The sequence below is a fragment of the Corvus hawaiiensis genome, chromosome 4, assembly GCF_020740725.1.
Source record: "Corvus hawaiiensis isolate bCorHaw1 chromosome 4, bCorHaw1.pri.cur, whole genome shotgun sequence".
Classification (NCBI taxonomy): domain Eukaryota; kingdom Metazoa; phylum Chordata; class Aves; order Passeriformes; family Corvidae; genus Corvus; species Corvus hawaiiensis.
The window spans coordinates 45,528,830-45,544,914 of record NC_063216.1 but is presented as its reverse complement, the minus strand read 5'-3'; the positions used below and the strand labels follow the sequence as shown (position 1 = coordinate 45,544,914).

Genomic DNA, 16,085 nt, shown 5'->3' with positions numbered 1-16,085 from the left:
TAATACAGTTGAAAAGAAGAGGCAAACTACTATCTGGATCTGGGGTAGCATATTTTGGTGTTATCTTTGTAGATGGTATATTATTTCCTTGCTATTTTCATGCCCTGAAATGGTAATCACTTAAGAAACTGAAAGGGATATTAAAAAAACCCCGAACAGATGGAAATTATGCATTAAGTCCTTTAAAGAGGTATTAGAAAATACATTAGGAACATTAAAAACATCAAGTTAATTATCTATAACTGTAAGAAATTATTAAGTGCAAAAAGACTCAGGCAGGGAAATGATAAAAAAATGATCTTCAACTTCTCAGATCAGACAAAACTTCCCAGACCTTAAAGGAATAAGCCTGGATTTTGTTTGCTAGTCATATGCTTCTGTCTACAGAATTGTGCAACACAGGACTTTTGAAAGAAAGCAATGCCCTTGTGGGTTCAGATCAACACTCCATCTAAACTTGCTCCATCTTGGTAAAAGCAAGAAAATGAGGTCCCATTTAGGGAGAGAATGAAAGCCAGCCTACTGTGCCCAGTCTGGTCCTGCCATAGTCCCTCGACCAGTAGTGTCACACTGGAGCATACAATGCTTCTCAGTTTTTGTAACATTTACATATGAAGCTCTTGGCAATTAATTTATTCAGTCCCTTCTGAATCCACTGACTCGGTCTGTATACATGGATTTACTGCTTACTCTTCCTCTCTAGAGATACTGGATCCATGATTGTCTCAAATGAATGATGGAGACATTTTTTCTGTTGAATACACATTTTTCCTCCAATACAGGACTGATAACAGTATAGAGAAGAATGTTGAAATAGATTTCCACTCAGAGAAAAAGATATTGCCTGAAAATTTTTTAATACATTTCCTTACTTCTGAGCAGACTGGGGAACCTGAGTGTTTCTCATGGATCTTCTTCTCATGTACTAAGCATTTTTCTGAAGATACCCTCTTTTTTTTGCCCCAAGAAAGCCCAGCTCTGCTATCTTGTGAAAATGCAGACATTTTTCAAGAGGTCAGTATTAAATTTTAGCTTCTCAGTTGCCCAGAAGAACCTCTAGTAGCTGTAATGGGCTGCTGTATTCCACAAGGGACAGTCAGTTCGGTTTCACAAAGTTTTACAACTTCTTGTAGACAGCAGTGATTATTGGGATTGGTAAATTTTATGTTCAGCCAGGAAGGGATTCTGATCAGTTGCATAATCCCAGGGTTACAAATTTCCCTGTGCTTGGCATCTCTTTCCATGACCTTTAAAGAGCATACAGTTTTCTTCCCTCTTTCCAAGCTCACCCAGCTGGTCCAGTGTCTCTTTCAGAGACTCTCTCCATGCTCCTCTTTCAAACCTAGTCCCTGACCATCTTTCTTTTCTTCCTAGTTTCTCTCTCCTCACACGTCCTCTACAGCATGCTTCCTCTTCTAACAAAAACCCTTAAAGGAAAATAAATTTTTCAACAGACATCACCAACATTTTGATTAAAATGAACAAAACCATCACAAGGGTATCCTCCCTTTGTGGAGCTTAGAGAGCATGCCAGAATCGTGCAGGAAAACAATCCTCCTGGAAGATGGCAGTTCCAACCTCAGGAGATACACTGATGCTTCCCAGCCTATTTTCAGGTTCCAAGCTCCATTAAAAAATCTGTGGTATCACCGTGACAGGAAGGCAGGTGCCAGGGACTTGTGCTTCAAGCTAACAAATGGCCAGAGGAGTTCATGCACATGCACACACTGCAAGCACATTGGCTGAGCACAGAACAATTCGGTCGGAACTGCTGTCCCTGCCCCAAAATGTGTGTGTACAACAGCTGAATTGCTGAGACAGGCTTTTTAATGATGTTATAGATACTATATGGTACATCAGCCTATACTACATACAGCTAAACTGATTTTTCTGGAAAGAAAATGCAGCTGCAATAAATCAATACATTTTACTTTGAAATGCTAAAGGTTGGCAAAACTATATGCAATTAAATCCAAATAGACGCGAATAAAGGTGTTTGGTACCATCAGCAACAAACCCTGCTACTGGCTGTGTGAATAGGGAAAATTGTTTCAAGCCAGTTGAATTTTCAGACCTTGTATCAGTTGGATATTTGAAGTGCATGTTCCTCATGTACAGTATTGCCCTTAATACATTTTCTCCTTCATGGTAAAAGGAGTCAAATGAGACTGTTCTCTATTCTAATCCTTTTCAGTATTGAAAAACACCAGCATGTAGCAGACCTGTAAAGAATATGTATAAATAAATCATCAGCAATCTCAACTAGGTAAGAACTTGTGACCTTTAATTTTCTACAAGAGACAAATTTCTTTTCAGTTTATCTGTGTATGAAACATGAATATGAAGTCATTCCAAAAAAGGTTCTTAGATGAAAAGGAGGAAGGACAAGAAAGAAATCTTCAGTACTAAGTATGTGAGACCAAATTCAGGAATTTCCAATGTCAGTGGGAAGGAAAAGACATATAGCTCTGCAGCTGCTTCACAGACCATTTGATAAACCTCCAGCAGGTTAAACAAACACACAGGGAAGCCTCTAAATGATACAGCAACTGTAGGCTCTCATCAAACATGAAAATCAGCAAATGACTTTGCAGATACCATAAACACTTCAAGTGCAGAAAAGCTTACTAGCCTGCGATCTGCATTTCACAGGTCAAAACGCCTGCTTCTGCTCAGAAATCACCCAAGATCGTTACCATAATAACTGTGCCTGCAGAGGTTACTGCTAATGGATTTCTAAATGCTTAAAATCTCTTCAGTGGCATTTTGTGCTGATTTTAAAAAGTACATAGTAAAAGTAAGTGTCTATGAGACAAATGCAAATTGAGGGAAAAAAGTGCTTTTGTAGACACTTACTTGAAATTACTAACCCAGCTTTTACTGATATACATTTTATTTTCAAGTATTACTTCTGCAATGAATTCTTTTTTCTCACCATAAGAACTATGAAAAAGGTCAGGGATGATTTTTGACAGATTTTCTCAAGCAAATCATGCTCTTACTCTGCAAAACGAGTTAGCCAATGAGGACTATTTCACATTTTGGTGGGGCACGAAGGATGAGGTAACACAGTGCTGCATCTGTGACATCAGAGTGCTTCTGAAATCTGAGGGAAGCTGAAGTCAAAGGCAAGGCAGGTTTCTTTTGATAAGGATGGAAAAAGTGACTGAGGACTGCACAAGTCAGGCAACATAGCTTGAGAAGGTGGCTGCCCTGCAGCAAATGAGGCAAAGGGGCCTGCTGATCTCAGAAGCACTCAGTCAAAAAATAATGGGATCATTTAAATCTTCTGCTGTTTTACTCACAGAGGAGCCTGAAGGAACTGGACCAAGTGAACTGTGGCATGAGAACAGCTGCTTTGGAACATTCACTGTCTTGCCAATGCCATATTAATCACCAAGGAAAACAAAACTGGCTCTGGAGCTCTGTCTGCACATAGGTAAACATGTACCCACAGGGATGGATCATCCATCTGTCACATCTGTCAGTCACTGGGAACCTGGCTCAGCTGTTAAGAGCTGAGCTACAGGAATAACCTGTGAGCCATCTTCCCTCCTGAGCAGCGTCATTTAATGGAACTTAGATCCCAGGATCACTTCAGAAGTCTAATTTTTTTTTCAATCAATGTGGACTTTTTTTTTTAAACCCTTTTATCTCTCTGTATTACTTTCTAGATTTCTCCCTTTCTTCTGAGATTATCTTGCAACAGAAAATTAATGCACTCCATCTATTCTACTATTACGCTGTGCAGAGCTTTACCACATTTAAATTGAGGTACAGCACACATGATCTTAAATTCAGCTAATACAATTCTATATTGGCAACTCAACAGCATCATAACTGGATCACGTTCTGCCTTTAATCTAGACTGGATGCTGGAACTTTTGTATTTTTATATATATATACACCTATACATACGCATAAACTCAATTATTTTCTTATTTCTTCACAACCTCTGCTTGCTTTCTGATAGTAATACATTTTTATTTTCAGGATTAAACAGACATTTCTAGATGTTACAAAAATCCAAGAATCATAGTGAAGAAAGAAGAAGGGCCTTTAAAATTCCTCAGCTTCCAGCTGACCTACATTTGAGTTCATCAGTTGGGGGCACTAGACAAACCCCTCAGGAAAGCCAGATTTGGTGCAGCTTGAGACAGAATAAGAACATTTGCTGCACAGCAGGCTGTGGATCAGGGAAAGGAAAAAAGGCATACCTCTGTATTTTTGTAAACATCTCCTTTATGTGTTCAGAGCCAAGGATAGGATGAAGACTGCCCTATTCCTTTCTAATGACATTTACATTGTGTATTTAAATATTTCAGAGCCAAGGATAGGATGAAGACTGCCCTACTCCTTTCTAATGACATTTACATTGTGTATTTAAATATTTCAGACCCTGAAAATTTCCAGGATGTTAATTATTGGTTTTATTACAATAATTTAGTATTTCATAACTTCTCTTAGGAATATTTTGTGTCCTAAGCAATTACTGAAGACACTACATCATACAGTAATTACTTTTTTAGTATCAGCTCTGTAAATATTATCTTTTCAAGGCATTTTAAGCTTCTTTGATTTGCATGTGATCCCTTCTAGCTAAGCAGTTCAAAATTCAGCCTACCCTAAAATTATGTTTGTTTAACATTTTATTTTGGCATTAAAATCCTGTTACCAAGCTCCCCCCAAACAAGGCTGCAACAACATCTACTAACAGCAATTCCAGATTTTGAGCCACTGCAGAGGATGTGCTCAGGGATGTACATTCACTCTGTTTTCCCTCCAGTTTGATTGCTACACCTGTTTTTGAGATCAAACACTGTGCTGAAATACAAAACCTGTATTACAGCATGCTTCAAAGAATCAGGTAATGTGGAAAGAAAGTGCAGTATTTACACATGTACAAAGGAATTGAAAAATCTAGTTGCTTTAATTGCAGACTTCAAAGTCTCGACAATTTTCCTTTAAAGTACAGTGACCTATTTTAACAACTGACCTGTTAGTACATCCCTGCAGCCATGTACAAAACTTGCAAATGATAAGTAATAATAAAAAAATTGGCTAGAGAGAGAAAGAGGCTCCTGTTGGTGGAGAAAATGTCCAAAGAATGATTTGTAACATCTAGGTTTAGTCTTTGCTGCTTGTCTCTCCAAAGGTTGGCATGCACTCTCACCATAAATGCAGACAATTTGCCTGTTTAGCAGATCCGTTATCACCGTGGAGTAGAAGGCGGCTGGAATGAGACTTGGGAAGGTCCCAGAGGCAGGCAGAGCTGGAGTACAATGGCTACACAGGAGGCGAAAAAACAGTGGACTGGGCAACTTGATGAGGACAAGACTTCAAGGGCCTTCGGCTAGGTGTGTTGAGCAGGGCAGAAGGCAGGCAGCTGTGTTATTCTTCTGTCCCAGAGAACAGGAAAACTCCTCTGTTTGAGGAAATATTCCCACTATGTCTCTTTGTTACTTGGTGCCAGTTTCTTGAACAAGAATTTACTTAGGAAAGAGACAGCTCACAACTGCAATCATCCTAGCTAAAGAAAATCTCTGAATTCACAGATGATTCAAATAGCTGTCCCTATGAATGTACAGCTCACATTATAGTTCTTCTGAGCCCTTGACTACAGCAGGCAGCAAGACTTTAGATAGCCAGAAGTCTGAGATAGTGCACATGTCTAGGTTACTAGACACAAGAAGGAAGAAGTATGGACTTCAAAAAATTTTTAGTGTCAACTACATGGAGCACAAATTCACTTTTCCTGAAAAACAAAACAAAAATCAAACACTGAGAAGCTGAAACATTTAATCTTTAAAAACTGTGGTGTTTTTTACTATTTTTTTTTTAGTAACAGTAACTTTTCAGACTCAAAGAATATGGACTAAAAACAAAATGAAACTTTTGGTGCAGATTCTAGGAAATATTTTAATTGGCTTTAAATTTGTAGTGTCTTATTTTCACTTCACAAAGGAGTAATTTTTATTCTTGTGTCAGGTCATTTCTTTTCCCTCCATGCCCCCAGTTTTCAGTAAGTGAATTGAAAACAAACAAATAGATGAATAAAATGAACAGTTTGCACAGCACTACTGTTGACTGATTTACCCATGTTGTTAAAACAGCTAAGAGGGATTGACTTTAGTTTGGAAAGCATGGGAAGAGCTATTCAGCATGTCCATATTCAGGACACCACTGGAACGTGCTTATCTTGAAGTAAATGCTAAGGTCTCTTTGACTTCAAAGTGCCTCTTCAACAGTGCCATCAACTCTTGATGTTGTATCAGTGCCACAGGAATATTTGATGTCCTTTTTAAAGCTCCTGCAAGAATAAGCGATCCAGGGATGACACCTTTGACTCAATTGCTACTGACCTAAGACTTGCCCTTGGCTGGGCACTGCTTGGACCCTTGGCAAATCCAGGAAACCTCAGTCCAGGAACTCAGTGGGAACTACGGCCATCTAAACCTAGGGTTTCAAGAGGTTGGCTATCAAATACCTTGATTTTAAATAAGAGTTGTTTTTAACTGCACCTGTGATTCTGAGGGAAGGGTCTTACCCATGACTTCTGAAACACATTGTTTTCATTTATGTGCCTGAACACTAGTCCTGCAGTGATAGTTTCTTCAGTGGGGCACAATATACTCGCTCCCTTGGCTTCTGTAAGGACAGGATAGCAATCAGGGTTCGTTATATTCTGATTGACCATCTAAATTTAAATGTTTAGAGGGGAAAATCTGTTTATTTCTGACTTTTCAAGCTGCTTGTCATGCTAGCATTACCTCAAGCCTCACTTTTAAGTTAAGAAATTCTGACTGTGAAGCTAATTAATGTTTCAAACAATAATGTATATATAACTGTAACTAAACACCTACACATATGCAAAATAAAGTCCAAGTTTCAAACTGCATTATATTAATGCATATAATTTGAATTAACTATAATTTCAGCAATTCTGTAAATCCCTTTGAAAGGATCTGTTGCTTGTTGATTTTGCACCATGCGAAGACATGGTAAATGTGACATGTAGTCTCATCACATGAATAATGCATTCTGCATCTCAAATAAGCAAGTTCTGCTCCAGAGAGATGCTTAATCCATTCCTTCCTTCTGGGGATGAAAGGAATTTAACTCAGTGCACTGATCTCACAGTATGTGCTCATTTGACTTTAATTATAAAATGATTATTTCAACATTTTTGCTTGTAAAATAAACCAAGCCTGAGCTCCATGTAACCTCTACAGAATTACATTACTTCTCTGTGCACTCAGTCAGTGCCCATCAATACTGCTCTTTCAATACAGTTTCACATGGAAGGATAAAACCCACCTCTTGGGGTTTACAGCTGGTACAGTAGTTTCAGGTCTCACAGCAACAAAAGCTTCCCTTTTTCCTAGTCGTCAAAAGGATGGAGCAGTGAAAAGTGAATTCAAATGTCATGAGAAGGAATTTTCACCAGACACAAGGAGATACCATGATCCCATTAAAGCTGGAAGATTTACATCACATAGGCTGTGTATTTTCACCAGTATTTTTTTCACAGACTGTTCAGCCTCTGCAAAACTCTGCATACAGTCAATTACCTTGCTAAAACCCAGACGTCTTCTCTTGGCTAATTCAATAGGCAGAGCATTCCTTGGGAATAGAACATCTGCTGTCCATGTCTTAGGAATGACAGAGCATCAAGTGGAATAGACAGCTATACTGTCAAAGGTACTCCCATTTCAAGCTTGAAAAAACAGCAGTTCAGGAATGTGATGTGTTATCAGGCATACCATCTGGGGGGATAGAAATGCATGCTTTCCATATAGGATAAGATCTCCATGTAAGGATTACTGACTCCAGCTGACATGTTCCCATCCGGGTCCAGCAGAATTTCCTGGGTTCATTGCATCACACCTTCCAACTCAAAAGCTATTTGGAGCTGACCTAAATAACATCAGAAGTGTGATCCTGCTCCCAAGCAAAAGCAGCTGTACTGCTTCTGGTCTTCTACTAATTAATGCTACTAGTCAATAGTGCACCTCCTATTGCCAAACAAAACTGGCTAGCTGGGATGCTTCTGCATCTGTGTCAAGACTAATCCATAATGTGAATAAAATGCTCACAGACAAGCAGGAATAGAAGCTATTTACAAGGTGCTATCTCATATATAAAACATGGTGTCAAGTGATATAAATGTTTATAGGTTATTTTCAGAAACTTCAGTCAACTCCTAAATGTTCAAGTTAATTCTCAAAATAGTACTTAGTTTTGCAAAGCCATTTATGTATCTAAACCCACAACATCCATTGTGCTACCATGGGAATTTGCTAGGGCATGAAGAACTTTAATTATAACTTTTTAAAATATCCAACCAACTCAATCCCATTTATCCTTTGGGGCTCCTAAGGTCTAGAGATGGAACAATGTATTCAGATAAATGTCATCACAATAGTAAAAGCTGAAGAATATACATAAGCTTAGGTCAGCTGTTTTCAGAACACCTGAAATACAGCAAAGCACATCTCACCAAACACTTGTGCGTATTATCTCCCAAAATAAACTGTGATATATGCAGAGCACACTGTAAAAATTTATCTGAAATGCTCTCAAAAACTCCAGAATGTGCATCAAAATTGTAAAAAAATCAAAATAATGGTCATTAGTCATGATGACTATTACTTAACACTTGAAATTCCTAATCTTATCAGATGCTCTGAAGAAAAATTGTACTGGTACAGTTTAATCAAACCTTCTCTTTAAAGAACACAAGTGAAAATCATCAGGAGTTCTCAAAATGTCACATGAAACCATGAACTTCAATCTGTTCTCAGACCTTAGCTTAAGTGTTTAATAAATACAGTAACCACACCATAAATGATAACTACTAAGATCACAGCAAAAAAATCAAAAGGTTGAACACTTCCAAGACCATAAATATTACTGACCTATGAGCTTCAGCATTACCTGAAGAGTACCCTATAGAGGTCTTCATTCACTCTGAAGAACAACGAATATTGATTTGTATTGACTTGGACAAAAAAAAATCTGGTTGATGCTTGTGTAATTAAATATTTTCTTAGAAGAATATCTGCACACTTGACACTGTACTCATGTGTTTTCACAATGGTTATAATCTTCGTTATTCCACCATAAAAATAACAATATTTAAATCACTAGGATGTTTTCAAGAATGAACAAGAATGTTCATTACAAGCAACACTAAATAAGCCAGCTTGCTCTCTCTCACGCATAGAAACATGCACACAAAGCATCCACAAAATGTGCTTTGGCTGTTCACTATAGTTATTGGGATGAGATCTGGGCCTAACAGTGGCAAAGGTCTGAGCTCCATCCCCCATCCACAGACTCTCTGTGGGTCGTGTGTCTTTGTTCAATAATAAAGCCATAGAGCACAAGTAATATTAACATTAGTCATTAGAAGCTGGGTGACATGACCCTACAGCTTCTGATTTCTATTCCAATGCATCTTCTCTTCGAGTCAGAGGTTACTGTGCTTGAGGTGAGAACAGCAACATCAGTAATCCCACCTGAGTGCAACCTTTGTCAGCGTTCATTTGTTTTCATTATAAGGTCTCTAAAATATTACTCGAGGTGAAAATCCCTTTAGATTGCTATATAATATGTATGTCAAACTTTGACTTGTCTGAAGTAATTAAAAGAGACATAGGTTCAAAGATCACTTATTTTAACTAAGCATTGTTCTAATGGTCCAGCTTTGTGAGATGTGATGACACAAAAGAAAAGGATGGACAAGTGATTTTATGCGTGCCAGAAAATCACAGGAAGACAAGAATTCTGGCAGAGTGTTTCTCTGTTAGACTTCTGAACCTGGCTGATCAGTAGTGGAAAATATGAGCCAATCTCCCTCTATTATCAAAACCAGATATCAAAGAACAGATTTCAGAGGACCTGAAAATATATGAGTCTCTGATGAAAAGGTTGTAGCGCTCAGTGTCTCAAATCTGCTGCAAAAGACAGAGATACGGAGATGTTCTTCACAGCAAAAGCTTGAGGCAACCTAACTGTGGTTAAGTCCTTGCAGCTCTCATGGAAGCTTCCTTATAGAGTTGCTTGATAGCAACCATAATACATTTGCTTTTTATAACTAGCTGAATTTTGTTTAGTATTACCTTGCTGTTCAAAAACAAGTTAGGTGTTACAAAAAGCAAAGCAAGTCTTACCTGGAATACTCTGTCTCCTCACAGACAGTGCTCCATCAGGTGCTTTTGCCTGGTTTGCAGATTTTGTGTAAGGACTCTCATCTAAACAGAAACAAGCAACACCTCCAGTTACTGTTAAATATAATGTTAAAAACAACATATTTTTTTATCCAAATACTGTGTGAACTAGCAGTGAAGATCACAAGAGATGCTGTGAACCAGATGAGGATGGGTATTTTTGAATGCTGATTCAATGCTCAATGTCATGTTTAGAACTCAGTGACAAAGGCTCTGAATAGGAGAGCTGAAAAGGATGTGCTAAAACTCAAATTGGAGGTAACACATTGATGACAGGCCTGATCTACAAAGACCTTTTCAGGTTTAACATAATGATAGAAATTTCCCTTTTCTCATGTTTAGAAGCTTCACATGTCAAAGACTTGAGTGACAGAGTTACTATGCCTGCTCAGGAGTAAAAGACTTCCAGAAGCTTTTGAATATTCTGGCTGGGAAGATGCACTCCTTTTCCTTTAGGATCTGTCAGTGGGAGGTTCCTTTTCTTTTGTAACGATTGATTGGGGAAAACATCAGAAAGCTGTTGCCAAATAGGCCAGGCACATTCGTGCCTAAAGAACAGCACTGTACCTGCCTGTGTCTAAATAGGAGGCTATGTGGAACACCAACTAATCAACTTGAGTGCATAAAAGACCACAAATGGTGGGATGAGCAGAGTCACCAATTAGAGGCAGCATTAGGCAGAAACTGAGTCACTTCTACATCCCTCTCAAGAGCAATCAACTATACTGTAGCTTTAAAAAGGACAAGCTATAAGTGCAGGAAAGAAATGTGAATAGAAGAAATAGTATAGGCATTTTATTATTTCAATCAAAAGAAAGGAATCAGAAGAAATAAGGCTTATGCCTTGCTTTCCCTTTAATTGAGTGCTCAAAGACTTGAAAGTGTCACAAATCTTCCTGTTTGATATTTTGTGATATTTTCCTTCAGGTTGCAAATGACGGATGCATTTACAGCATGTGCATGAACACACACTTAAATACCAATCAATGAGTAGAGGAATCAAAGACTGTTTGACTATCTCTTATATGTAATATTATCTGTTACAACATCCTCAGATCAAGTAGAACCATATAAGCTTTTTCTGGAGAACCATCTTTTCTTTTCAGTTGTCACTCTTGACAACATAATCCTTTGCTGATTGCACTCTTTACATCTTGCGAGGTCTCAAACTCCTTTAGAAACTTGCATCAAAGACAGCAGTCCATTTTTATACCAGTAAGATAAGGGTTTGGTCAGCATAATTTAATTTAAAACCAGGTCTCAAAGAAGTGACTGAAAGAGCTGGTTATCTTTTAGAACGAGAACTTCTGTAATGAAGTCTGCTACTGTTAGGCAGCTGCAACAACAAAAAGCTTAAATTAATTAAAAAGAAAAAAAGGAAAAGGCAAAATAATTATTTATAGCCATGAACCTTGATGAAAATACAGCAACTAGTGAAGAATATGTATTGGTAAAATAGCACAACAGTCAATATAATTGTGTTTTCTATGGTAAAATGAACTGCAATTGTTTTAGGACTACAACGTTACAAGCGGAAAAGTAACAGGCTTGATTATATTCCATCCTAGCACAAATGCCAAGAAAATAAAGCTGCCAGCTACAGGAAATAGAGATGCATGGAAAAAATATTAACATAGATCCAGGTACACAATTTAAGAAGAAAGTATATAAAGCCTCAATCCTTCCATCTGAGGTAAGTGGAAAAGCTAATATTATTGCATATATAGAATATACAACCCCTCAATAAAGAAAAAAAATATACAGTAAGACTGAACTAAAGCTTCTGAAGGAAGAAGCATTGATCTTTTTTCTTCCACAGAAGAGGTGCCACTGAGCTTCAACTCAAGACAAGGCTTAAGACAAAGAAACTGAGCATGTGGCTTATATGTCCCACCCATTATTACTTAGTTGCTGTTGCTGAACACGACACCACGTAGTGTGAGACGCACATTTTTCTATTAAAAAGTGGGCAGGAAACATAATAGAATTTGTCTACAACTGATGGATAGTGATGACTTCTGGGCCCTATTTGAATGTATGCCCTATGTATGAAAAATCTATCAATTTACAGAACAAAACAGTCCACTACTAGTCAGACTTTACAAATTATTGTCATCAGATTGAGGGACAGGAAAAAAGGAAAGAAGAATTTTCCCAACTAGACCTTTTCCACTGAATCTTTGTCATTGAGCAAATGAGTAAATCATCTCAACTCTCATGCCGGAAGAAGATTTTCCCAATATTGCACTGGGCTTGGAGTACCTGTGGTTATTCTGAGTTCAGAATACAGGACAAGTCTGCAAATCTTTCTGGTTAACAACACCAATGAGGGGAGGGGAGTGCACATTCAAATACTTACTAGGGAACCTGAGCAAAAATGTTTTTTATGTAACTGGCAGATGTGAAAGTAGCTAAGACTGCACATGTGAGCAAGCTAGTATTTTAATTTAAGCCTATTAACAATGAAATCTTATCAGATGCTTATCAGACGGGTTGGGTACTGTAGGACAGATTTCTTAATCTGTCCACAGATTTTCATAGCAAAACAGAGGGCCCAAAAAAGTTTCTTCATAAACTTCTGAACCCCTGTAAATGCAAAATACGCCCTATTATTATTGGGAAAGAACAATGAGCCCCTGGTGGACCGGTAAACTGTTCTCAGAACTGGAAATAATTTTCTTCCGATGCCCTTTGAACAGTAAAATCAGACTGAAACATAAGTAGAAATAGGTATAAAGGAGTCCAAGGAGCAAAGGAAAACACAACACAAAACACAACCAACTGTAGAAAGAGTTGTTATTGAACCTTATTGAGATGCTTAACTGAGACAGGAAAGCAAAATAAAGATTAGACAGATGCAGAAATATGTCACCCTAAAGAAACTAGAGAGACAAGACCTGGCAGCCCTGAAATGTCAGACACCATTCTTGGTGCCCCAGGGGAAAAACTCTGTTTGTACATGCTAACAAAGTTGCAAGAGTGGCCACAGGAATTGATCATCAAATTAAAATATCCTGATGCCTTCATCCACTCTATAGTTAGCAGGGAAGGTCTTAAAAAACGCAAAAATGTCTTATGACAGCAGTGCCTAGGGGGATTTGCAGGAGAGTTTTGTATTACCAGCACTGATAGATAGACTTGGAGATGAAACTCAATTCAGCAAGCCAACACACTGAAAAAGCAAAGGAGCAAAAGAATATGAAGCATTCCCCCTACAAACAGGAGATAATAACTCAGCATGAGGAAAAGCTGTGACATATTTTAAGATGCCACACATACAAAGTAGAAGAAGAAACAGGCTAGATTCAGAAGCATAAATCTCACCTGTTTACACGCCTAATAGTAGCATATCATCAGCAGGGAGCAAGCCACAGTCCATAAAGAATTCACAGGCCAAACTGCACCACTTCAAAGCACAGAAATGCCTTTACCTGGACACACAGGTGCAAACTCTGCCACTCAGAGCACCAGTTCTTGTCTGCTTCTGAAGGAATTGCTCCACAGGTGGCCACATTCCCTACCAGCTTAGCTATACCCATCCACTTATGCAGCTGCTTTTGTTACACCACTGGCTTTTTTTCCCTCCCGTAATTCTCTCTGGCTAGAAAATCAGACAACTCAGAGTAAACAATTTCAGCAAGTCAGTAGGTCATATAAAGGTGTCGGCTATACCAGCAGATCTTTCCACTCAGTGACTACAGGAAACCAACTCTCTTAGGCTGTTAAGAGGCAGGGGTCATTTTCCACCAAATTCATACTTTGCGTGTTTCTTACAGTTGTAAATGTGCAATAGTGAAAGATGAACACTGTGTTAATTCACTCCTTGCCAGAACACAAGTGATAATCTCAGAGATGACACCTTGTAGATTATTACGATTCTTAACCAGCAAAGCAAAATGACCTTTTTGTCTTCTCCTTTTACTTGCCCTCGTGAAACAGCCCCAAAAACCAGTAACCGTAGCTTACACATCATCCTTTCAAAGCCCTGCATACCATTAAAGACTAAAAAGATAATGATCAGGTGGACAGGCAAGTACCCCTACTGCTTATAGCTATTACTGTAGGTTTATTGCCTTTTGCTTGTGTGGCAGATAAACAGCTTTTTTTTTGGCACTTTCCTCCCTATTTTTAACCTGGTGGTACCTCTATCCTGTAACTGAATGATTCATTCTTTGAGGTAGGGACCATGCTGTGACCCTTTTATATCATTCTGCATTGCTCTTACTATACAGAGGTGGAGCATGTGTCCAAGACTAAGGGCTCAAAAGATTGTAACAAAGAACAGTAATGTAACTCCAGAAAGATAATACACTGGACAATGTGTACAGATATATATCTAAAGTGCCTGGTACTGTGTCAGCAAAATGACCATATGAAATCTTTAGGTATTTGCTGTTCTTTAGTTTAATATCCTTTGAAGGATACCAACTGGGGACTTTTTATTCCAAGAGGGAATAAAAGGAAGGCCTAAAGATTCTTCCTCAACAGTCACGTCTAGACATTCAATGTTTCAGGCAGTTTATAACCGCTGAACCATTCTCATGTCTCTCTTGGGGGCTGTGAAAGCTATTGACACAAGAATGTTATTTACAGATGTGGTAAAGCCTACGGGCACTCCCACCTTCAAATCTTCAAAAGGGCTTAGAGGGTGTTTCCTTCACTGTTGCTGCCACATGTCCATGTGATAACTGCTGAACCCAGTAAATGTGTCCAAATCCTGTGTAGCACCAGGTGGCCCCAGAAGGTGACTAAGCACAGCTATATCCTGTTTGATACAAAGGGGAAGCTTCTTCCCAGCCCACTGGGAACAGCTCCTGAACAACTCTGTGGCTGTCACTTTGCCTCTCCTACAAGGAGAGGAAATGTGAAGATGTTTCACTGTTGTACCTCATCTCTCCAACAAAATTGCCTGTTCTCAGCTCTATGTCACCATTTGCACCTGCTTTCCTACTGCAAAACCTGCATTAGAGGGAGCAGGGCATCAAATGTGGCATCAAATTCATACATGAAATATTTCAAACACAAGAATTTTCTAATATTTAGGAGCTTGAAAGCTGTATTAAATTTTTTCAACAGCAGATGTGAAAGGATTTTGAGGGCGAACAGAGTTTCCATCTTTCAGCTTTTCATTCTCCATTCTTTGACAGCTTTACTTACGTCTCACCATATAACAAGCTCTTCTTTGGCCAAGGAAAAACTGAATTTAAACCATTTTAGAGCATGACCATGTAGGTTCCAAGCAGACTTCAGAACCCAAGCAAGTGAAATCTGAGGTGTTCCTCAAGTGTTCCCCACTGTGAAGAATCTCCAGCTAAGTCCCAAGATTCCTGAAAGAAGCACACCACATCTTCAGCTGGCTAACCTTCAGCTGTCTCAGTGTACAGGAGTAAGACCAATTTCATGTGTTGCTGTTTGCACCATTTGGGATAGCATGCACTTCAGACAAGCAGAGAATCACATATCTGTACAGAGGTAGAGACTGGCAAAACCACAAATCGTCAAGAGGATTGGTTGCATCTGAGAAAAGAACATTCCCAAGATTAGTTCCTCAAAAAATAAAAGCACCAGAGTCACAGTTGTTACTTCAGACATTCCTAGACCTGTAATATTCCATTCACTGAAATTTGTTGCTCCTTAACTTTATAAAGAAGAGTATTTCTCACTAAAAGCCATGAATTTTTATAAATCCTACCAGTACAGCACAAAATACCACAGGTTCTCATACTTCCTATATCTGAAACCTATCTTGAATTTTATCTTTAAATGGCATAAAGCTCAGCTTTATCTAAAAGCATATTTTCTTTGCACAGCATCATACCAGTGACAGTTGGTAAATCCTGAGGTACAGCATTC

General features: G+C 38.5%; 1 protein-coding gene across 11 annotated transcripts in view; it reads right to left on the bottom strand.

The window, feature by feature from the left end:
• Positions 1–16,085, bottom strand: part of GRIP1 (glutamate receptor interacting protein 1) — a 331,823-nt gene that overhangs the window by 97,917 nt on the left and 217,821 nt on the right. For 9 of the 11 annotated variants that reach the window (XM_048302708.1, XM_048302715.1, XM_048302716.1 and 6 more), the window contains exon 2: positions 10,176–10,256. The exons of the other annotated variants lie outside the window; for them this stretch is intronic. In XM_048302708.1, coding sequence (XP_048158665.1) covers positions 10,176–10,256 — 81 coding nt within the window. The remainder of the gene's footprint in view (positions 1–10,175; positions 10,257–16,085) is intronic. 11 annotated transcript variants of the gene reach the window in all.